At 40.4% G+C, this 9,703-nt stretch overlaps 1 protein-coding gene across 1 annotated transcript in view; it reads left to right on the top strand.

Moving 5' to 3' along the window:
• The window catches only part of ift81 (intraflagellar transport 81 homolog), a 22,585-nt gene extending 14,781 nt beyond the window's left edge, over positions 1–7,804 (top strand). The window contains exons 12-18 of the mRNA XM_050051178.1: positions 1,065–1,193; positions 2,620–2,709; positions 4,185–4,271; positions 4,412–4,483; positions 5,424–5,509; positions 5,758–5,803; positions 5,997–7,804. Coding sequence (XP_049907135.1) covers positions 1,065–1,193; positions 2,620–2,709; positions 4,185–4,271; positions 4,412–4,483; positions 5,424–5,509; positions 5,758–5,803; positions 5,997–6,179 — 693 coding nt within the window. The 3' untranslated portion in view covers positions 6,180–7,804. The remainder of the gene's footprint in view (positions 1–1,064; positions 1,194–2,619; positions 2,710–4,184; positions 4,272–4,411; positions 4,484–5,423; positions 5,510–5,757; positions 5,804–5,996) is intronic.
• The last annotated feature ends 1,899 nt before the right edge of the window (positions 7,805–9,703 follow it).

Genomic DNA, 9,703 nt, shown 5'->3' with positions numbered 1-9,703 from the left:
TAACATTTGAATTAAACTTTAACAGCTGATGACTTGAAAATTATGCTGACTGTCATTTGCATCGACTATTTAGGAAAATCAGAGAAAAATATCATTTGCATAATAATTTGGAACGCGGTGTATGTACGTATGGTGTATGAATGTATTTTAGCCACTTAAAAAAGTCCCACCTAAAAATATCAACATAGTTTAAGTGAACACTATATTTACTTTAATGTTACATATTCTAACTGGAACATTGAAATCCTCCTGACTGCCCTCCCCGTCCACTGTGCCCTTTAGCATTCACACTGTATTCCATCCACCCCTCACCCTGCACTCATGCTGCCATTCCAAATGTGCTGTTTTCACCTGATCTCCTCATTCACGCAGTTTGTGTTAACAGCGAAGTGGTAGAAGCTTCCTGGAAATGGCTTCACGCCTCTGTGCGGTCCCAGCACCTGACTTGTTGATTGGCTGTCTGACGCAGGCTGAGCTGCTATTTCTGATGGCTGCATCTGCTGCTCCTCCTCTGTCTGCAGCCCACACAGGATTTGTTAAAGCAATGAAAGTTTTCCTTCCGATCACATGTCTAGTTGGCGATGGGTCTGCTCCTCTCTGTATGTGTGAGCCTGATTTTTCAGTCGGATAGTTCTTCATGCATTCTGGTGTTTTTGTAATAGACAGAGGGTCAAATGACTGATGTGATGAGTGGGTAGCTCTGTTACTGCAACTAAAATGTGCTGTAACAGTGTCACCTGTTATGTAAGACATTAAAACATTTTTGTTTTGAACCAGTTTTCAAAGAGTTTTCTTGTCACAGCTTCAGCAGCTAATCATAGCTTCACATGGAGTAAAGCTGTATCTTGCGGTACGTTTAAAATAATTCTTTAAAAAGGACGCACTAAAATTGTGAGGTTGTTGATACCACACTGATAGTTCAAATTGATATAGACAGTTGGTTGACTCTCTTAGACCAATTTTTTTAAGTGTCTGTGATCATTTGATTTCACTGCTGAATTTGTCCATACACTTTTGAGTTACCTACTACATGTGTCTCTATTGTGTGTTGTTGTTTTTTTAAGCAAATTGTGGAAGCGGAGAAGGGCATCTCTGGCTACAGTGACACTCAGGAGGAACTGGAGAGGGTGTCAGCCATCAAGAGCGAGCTGGATGAGAAGAAGGGCCGCACACTGGACGGCATGTCTGAAATGGTAACTACTCAAACAGATAATCCACCCTCAACTTTTTTTGTTATCGCTGTAGGTTATGAAATATGTATGTTGTAATTTTTTTTTTATTAAACCTAAAGAGCCAAGTCTGAAATATCTTGTGACTACATTTTAATGGTGCTGCCCTACAGACAAAATAAAGAGACTTAGTGGGCTGTGTTATTCTAAAATTTGGTACAAACCAAGCGGCATTCAATTTACCACGCAGGCTCTGGGGCTGAAAATAAAGCTAGCATAGAGGTGCCAAAAACTGCAGTTCCTCTAATGGCCACTTGAGGCTGACTTCAAAAGCAAAGTCAATCACCATAGACCCCCATGTTAAAATGCCCAACTTCACAACAGAAATAAACATGTTTACAGCCTGGTACAAAAAACACTTTGGGTGTCTATAGCTAATTTCCCGCTCCATGACAACTGTTCAGGGGTGAATTTTTATGTAACTCCCCTGTTTACATTTTATTAAGGCTTGAAGATATTTACAATTAAGGGCATGACTGCTTTGAGTGACAGGCTGTCTGCGAGGTGTTGCCACAGCCTATGAGTCAGATAGACCCCTCACTCCTCCGCAGCTCCACCCTCTTGTTCGAATATGGTCACTTCTGGCTCCAAAAAAATAAGACTGCAGCGGGTAACATGCCGAACTTGAGGCTTCAGAACTGGAGTCCAGAAACCAATGGATGTCTTCATGGTAGCTACATCCATTATATTTACAGTCTGTGGTACAAACTGATAGAGAGGAGATTTCTGCACAGATGTAAGTGTGAAGACATTTCTTCGACCAGTTTGTAAATTAGGTGTAAAAGCACAAATATTGTGCCATTCCATACAATACAGTACAATACAAGGTAAATGCTTAACATTATCCCAGCATAGCTCAAAGCTTCTTTATTTATCACCCTGTCATCCTTTTGTATGAAGGCCCAGAGGGAAGCAGTTGCAACTGATTAGGCCATGCTCCAAGCTGCAGTTAGTTTGTTGATCAGTTTGGCAGATTGTACATTTGGCAAACTGCAGACCACTCCTAATGATGGAGTCAAACATCCCTGGCTCCAACATTTACTCTGGCACTGCCATAAAGCTGAAATTTATGATGTTTTAATGAATACTTGCCAAACTGTTAGTGAATATTGTCCTATAATCATTTCCATACTCTTATACTGAGAAGTGCTGATCAGGTTTGTCAGGTCTCAACTGCTTGGCTGATAAATCTGCCTAACTGTATCATCTCAGTAAATCATTAGTCACAGTCGCATTACCTGCTGTTTTCTCTATAGACTTTAAATTTATACAAACAAAGTTACAAATTTCAACATAAGATGCTTTTTCTTTCAATTTACTTTGTGATTATTGTAATATGTTGTTGTTTTTGCTCTATTTAATGCAGTGTGTTATTGGCTTGCTTTTACAGGTGAAGAAATTAAACTCTATGATAGGGGAGAAGAGGTCAGCTCTTGCACCCATTATAAAAGAACTGAGGTCACTGAGACAGCGATGTCAGGTGAGCACATTTTAACAGGTTTACTTCGAAGGATCCTCACAGTATATGGATTAGAGTTTGTAAAAAACATTTTCCACCTGACCACATTTAAATTAGGACCTTCAACAGCCATGACCATACATTATGGTCCTCTTTCACACATAACTCACATTTGCGCATTTGCTCAGTCCCTCCTTATCCTTCTCGCTCTCTCTGTCTATTAGACCACAATTGAGACAAGAATTCCTTAGCTAGCCACCCTCTGGTCCCTTGGCCTCGCTCCCCGCCACTGTGGGTTGCTTGACTGGGACGAGAACAGGCAGCAGCACCAGAGACAGAATTTCAATCTGCAGCTGTAGCTGCTCAAATACGTCTAGCACCAACCTAAGTGCAGGGTGTCACAGCAGGTTAGTGGCCAATGGCAACGTGTAACAGCAGCAACAGAAAGTTTGCTGATCCGTTGTAGAGTCACAGTGGTCTGGTCCCCCTGCACCAGCTGGATTTGGGTTGCTGCTGCTGCCGTTTGAGGTTCTGTCTTCGGAGCTGCTGTCCTCTCTCCTCCCAGCAAGGTTGTCTGTTGAGGCGAAGAGTGTGGCTTGGGACACACTGTGATTTGAGGCTCTAGCTAACGTTAGATACATGAGGCCACAGCTATGATCCATTGGCTCCAGTGTGCAAAAGGCTAAACTTTTAGGAACATTTTCTGTCCATCTCTGAAACATTTCACTGATATTGACACGTTTTATTGTGTTTATTGTCAGACTCTCTTTAGACCCTCTTTTTGATAAGTCCATCTTTCTTTTTGGGTTGCTTTGCAGTGTACGCAACTACACTTTCACTGAATGGATGTGCATGTGCATCTGCATTTTTTAAGAACAGCCAATAGAAACACACTCTGAAATGACCTCCAGTCATGGGCAAGAGGAGGTGCAGCAGTACAGCCTTCTCTCCGTCCACCTGAATTACAATTATATCAAAGGTTATTATGGGATGGCCAGTGATACAAGAATAAACTACCTACCCAAGCTTTAATCTGTCCTAAATTTTAAAACTTTACTGTGTGGCTGCAGGCCTGTAAGAGTTAACTTATATTAGGGTTGTGTGTTATCATGGACAGGGTCCATTAAGAATAATTTACATAGTCCATAAATAAAATGCACAATGGGAAAGCCCCCCCACATCGCTGAGCTAAAGCAGAGGATTACATTTTCCTACACGTGTTCCCAGAATCGCTCTTCCGTCTTACTGGGTAATGTCTGCTAATGAAGAGCTGCAACAGGAAGACATAAATAGACTTTGTAAGGGCCTGCTGTAAAGTTAAACTGCTCAAACGCCAGCTGTGATGCTTTGTTGATGTGAAACAGTGCTGAGAGTATGATGAGGGTTTAACTTTGTGCATTCTATGTATTTGTGTTAGTTCTCACAGAGCATGCAGTATGTGAAATCATTTGTCTCTTCGCTCCTGTGTGTGACTGTTTGGATTCCTGTCTTAACAGGAACTAAGCCAGGAATATGAGGAAAAGAAGGCACAGTATGAAAGTTGCACTGCTGGTTTGGAGAGCAACAGATCTAAATTGGAGCAGGTAGAGTCCTACACTTGATAAAATATAGCCAACAATTTAAATATATTGATATTTGTTTATCCTGTGTATTCTTTTGTAATATCTTGTGACTTTGACATAGCAGTATAGAGTATTTTTCTGTACTTGTTTTTCATTTACAGGAGGTAAAAACATTGAGAGAGGAGACAGCACAGGATGAAAACCGATATCATTACATCAACTCCATGTCAGAGGCAAGTATTTTTAGAAGGTATTTGCTTAAAGGTCCAGGGTATAGGATTTAGTGGCATCTAGTGGTGAGGTTACAGAACTGAAACTTGAAGCATGTAGGAGAACCACAGTGGCTGACGCGAAAAATGCAAATGGCCCTATCTAGAGTCAGTGTATGATTTATGTGTTCATGGCTACTGTGGAAACATGGCAGACTCAGTGGAAGAGGAACGAGCCGTATGTTGACATAAATGGCTCAATCTAAGGTAACGAAAACACACACACAGTTCTTATTTTCAGGTGATTATAAACTAATGAAAACATAGTTATGAATATTAGTAAACATTTCTGCCAATAGATGCCCCTAAATCCTACACATTGGGCCTTTAAAGCTGAAAAAAAAAACAGTAGACACAGGGCATGTATCCCTCATCATTATCACTGTTGTACAAGCCAGACATCATAATAATATTATGAATAAACTTTATTTATAAAGCACCTTTCAAAACACAGTTACAGAGTGCTTTACGGTAACATCGAGCACATTTAAAACACAAGTATGAGTAAATTGAACCAATTGTCACCAAGAGAAAATTAGATAAAATATATAAGTGAATGCTAAAACACAAGAAGGGCAACATTTTAACAATAAACAAAAAATTACAAATCAAAAGCATGTCATTAAAATAAACGGGCAGCTCAGATAAAATCATGATATGCCTCTGATAAAAGTCTGTTTTTAGCAGAGCCTTAAAAGAAGACACTGACTCAGACAGCCTTATTGCCTTGGGCAGGTTGTCGACATAGTGAAATTACAATTGATTCTCCTAACTATAAACAGTGACTTGCTACTCTTAGGGGTGCTGCCGGAGTGGATGAAATGTCTCAGCATTTTGCAAGTGACCTGACTCCAAACACCCACTGTGGCAATAAACTCCACCTCTCCATCCCTGTCCTCCACAGATTATTGAGATGCAAATACAGCGGGCGACTGAAGAGATGAAGGCCTACGTGTCCTCTGATCCACAAGAGAGAAAGAAGGCCATCAGGTGAGCATGCCGAGCCAGGCCAGCCAGCTGCTCGCAAGATGAATGCTCTCTTTACCTCAGAAAGCTCTTATTACAACACAGTCAGTTTAGCTGCTGTCACGTTATTGTCTCATACAACACAGATAGACTTAATTACCACACCTCGTGACGTGCTGATATGCAACACCTTTATTTAAAAACAGTGGGTGAGATCAACATGAAATTGCAATGGCTTGTTTTTGAATGATATTCTTCTGCTTCTTTTGTAGGGAAGTTTATATGAAGAACATTTCAGAACAGGAGTTACTTGGCAAGGTGAGAAAAGTGTGTCCAACAGCTGACCGAGCAGGTGCTATTATTCTGTCAAGAACATGATCTAAGGACAGACAAGTAAACACACTTGTAATGTAGATGGACTTATAAAACACTGACCAGGCTCATATTGTACAGAAAAGTGCCATTGAAGTGTTTTTTTAATCTAATAATTCTTTTCCTTTGTGGATTCCAGAAGTTACGTGAGAAGCAGAAGATGGTGAGGGAGAGCCACAGTGCCAACATGGAGCAGATGAAGATGTGGCGTGACCTGGAGCAGCTGATGGAGTGCAAGAGGCAGTGTTTCATAAGAGCTCAGAGCCAGGCATCTATCGGTCAGGTCATCCAGGAGGGAGGAGAGGATAGGCTGGTTCTGTGAGGTCACGTTTAGGCAGGGTCAACTGCAGGTCACCTACAGTATATTCACTACAGAGTTCAACTTCAAAGAATACTTCACCCACAAAACGACCATTTGTACATCAATTACTCACTGCGTGGTAAATTGAATTTGTGAAGAAAACTTTGTCTCACATGCCTCCACACAAGTCATGCAGTATAATCAAAGTCTAACCTGTCCAGTTGTATGCTCAGTACTTCTCAAACACATGCATTTTCACTAAAACATAATGATTTAAAGCAGGTTCGTACAAACAATCTTATGCACGGCCCAGTAGCATGCCTGGACATGTGCGCATTTGAACTCAGCTCAAGCAGAGCTCATACGTACACGTGTTCGTGATCCCTGTCTTATATTGTAACGTTTTAGCGAAAATGCATGTGTTTGAGAAGTACCGAGGATGCGATTGGATAAATAGACTTGGATTATACTGCACAAGTTGCATGAGAGTTTGTAAACAGATGTTTTAATATAGTTTTGCTGTTGTTAAACATGGTCCCGTGACTTTAATTTATGAAGAATGTTTACTGTTTTGGATTCTCTGTTCATCATGGAGACATGCAAGTAAGACAACGTTTCTTTCATTGGACATAAAAAGCGTTGAGTAACTGATAAACAAATGGTCATTTTGTCAGTGAGGCATTCTTTATATTTTGTATCTTTCTATCTCTAACATGTCTACATCTTTTTACAATATAGTTGTCATATATTACTAGACACTACCGAACAAGGTTTGTGTCATTGTTTGGGGGGTTCATCTTTCCCAACACCTTGTCTGTTACACACTGCCAGTTGAGTTCCACTTGATAGTTTATCTTGTGTAAGAACCACACCACTCACAACTTTCTGATGACACGGTTTAAGATCCTTTGAGAATCCACAACCTAAAGAGCACATGTGTCTGGGGGTGTTGTGGGACTCAGATATTCCCTTTCTCTGGCCCCTGGAGATTCCCATTTTGCCATATCTTTAAGAATACGCTTTCAATCAAGGTGTCCAAAGATAACAGCATACAAAGTGGTGCACTCGGGATGTGGCCGCGGTCAACTATTTTTGGCATCGACTACCATGACCTTGGACAGGGTATCTTGCCAATTTTGGAATTCACAGGGACCTCCATGGCTTTGGACAGTGTGGATTAAATAGTCATATCACTCTCCTTGTTTTTATTTTATACCATTACATAGACTATTTTTCTATAATAGATCCTTATTTCAAGATAGCCTTTGATATTTAAGACATACACAGTTACATATTTTGGTTGTCTGTATTTCTATTAAATGTATTTTATATATTTATTTTGACTCATGTTTCATATAATAGTAATCTCATATACAACTGTCTGTGAAATAATAACAGTTGCATATTAATAAATTCCCATTCATGATAGATTTATTCACGTTTAAGTTTAATCAGGAGACAGACATGAGATATACAATGAATACCTATCTATAGAAATCAAGTGAAAGATTTGATGATGATTACGAACATTATGTTTGCATATTTAAACTGATGTAGTATGAAATATTATGTTGTCTTTATATCATGCCATATATAAAAAAAACAGATGGAGTTTACAAACAGGAAGCCATTTACTCATGCCTTTAATAATTATTTACTCGTAAACGTAAACTACATGATGGACAGAACAAATTTTAGTTCATGTTCTGAAGTTCATTTACTTTTTTAGCAAGTAACTTGGTACACATGTGGCACTCTGTGCGCATAGACTGTGGTTTGAGTGCCTCGTGTTGTTCCCAACAAATATCTTCATGGATGTTTCAGGATCCCACCCTCCCTCTCACAGAAACTTAATCTGCTTGTCGACAGCCTGTGTTAGAGGCTCTTGTGCCAAGCGGATCAAGTGTGCATTGTCAAAGGCAGCTAGATGTCCAACGGGGTTGTGCCATGTTATTATTGTTACAGCACCTTGTGCTTCTTGGTGCCCTATTAAGATGTGTTAACAGATGATGCACTGCAGTCCTGCAAAACATCTGACAATGATACCCCCAAAAGAACACAGCGGGGGACCGAGGTTGACCTAGTGCCCTGACACCTATGTAGCAAATTGGCTGACTTTACAGTTGTTACGCAGATGTAGTAAATTAGGTAAAGTCTGGTTTTATTGATTGTGCCTGGCAAAGAAGAATTTGAGGTTTGTTTCAAAAAGTTCCTCCGTTTTTTGTCCTTAGCCACTGAAAATCCTTTGTCAAACAGTCTATGACATGTCTGAGACATGGATCTGAGGCCAGTCTTTTTGTTCTCTATTCTGAACATGAACGCATTCCTGCTAAAGGCAAACACGGGCCCCTAGGCAAGTGTAAATTAGGTAGTAATACAATAAGACATAGAGAATCTGTAGTAGGATGCCTGTAGTCTGAAGGAATTAGTAAAGTAGTGTGTGAACGATGGCGCCCCCCCAAACCAAACAGCTCCTTACATTGTTACTTTTGTTGTCACGTCACTACTGACTTGAAATACAACATCACATTTATTTTCGCAATCAACGCACTGTGCACGCATGTTACAAAGCAGCAAGCTAGTTTGGAAGATGGTAATGCTGGAAATATTCCCATCACTTTGATTTTGTCAAGAGGAAAGATGACGAGAACACTGTTGCTGCAGGTGGTAGAACTAAAACTCTCTCCACTGCAAAAAACATGCCCTTAAACCTCCCATCTAAAACACTTAATACGACTGACAGCACAAAAGCTTGAAGCTCCAGAACATACACCCCACCAAAGTAGAGCCCTCCTCGGTGGCGGACCTCGGCTGTAGCCCCACAGTGGCTAAACAACCAAAACTGGATTTTACTAGTTGACAGCTACAGGCTACAAAGAACTAATGAAGCTTGTGGCTGGATATGTTGTGGATGAAATTTGCTCCATGACTGACTCTCCGTCTTTCAGGCAGATCTTTGGGAAAATATTGTTCACTGGCAACAGATGACATTAGGTAAAAAAAGGTAATCATTTGCAAGCTATCTAGCCTTAGCTACGCTTACTGGCAATTACCCTGACATTCACACAGAGGCACATCTGAATTTTGGAGAGAGACGCAATTACCAATTTTATGTGATGAAATGGAAAAATAATATAACGAGTAGTGTAATGAATTACTGTTGACAGGGAGAAATTAGTATTATCATTACTTTTGAAAAGAGTAACTAGTAATGAGTAATAAATAACATTTTAAGAATACTGAACCCAACACTGCTGTCAGCCTCTAATTAATCTTGCTGGGGGGTCAGCGGTTGTATGGCCATGCCCCCCCCCCCCCGGCCCCTCTTTGGGGGCGCCACTGTCTGTGAATTTCTACCAGCAGGTTATACTTAACTGAGAGAGTGCAGTGCTGTTTGAGCTTGCAAACCCAGCATTGCAAAAGTGTCAGTATGTGAGAATGGTGTGGCTGCTTCCCCTGCAACTTCAATACTGCCCCACATGAGACATTAAAATTATGTTTTTGAGTAAGCATCCACACTACGTCTTATGTTGCTTTTGCTTAAG

The sequence above is a fragment of the Epinephelus moara genome, chromosome 8 (genome assembly GCF_006386435.1).
Source record: "Epinephelus moara isolate mb chromosome 8, YSFRI_EMoa_1.0, whole genome shotgun sequence".
Taxonomy (NCBI): Eukaryota; Metazoa; Chordata; class Actinopteri; order Perciformes; family Serranidae; genus Epinephelus; species Epinephelus moara.
This window is presented reverse-complemented; position numbering and strand designations above follow the sequence as displayed.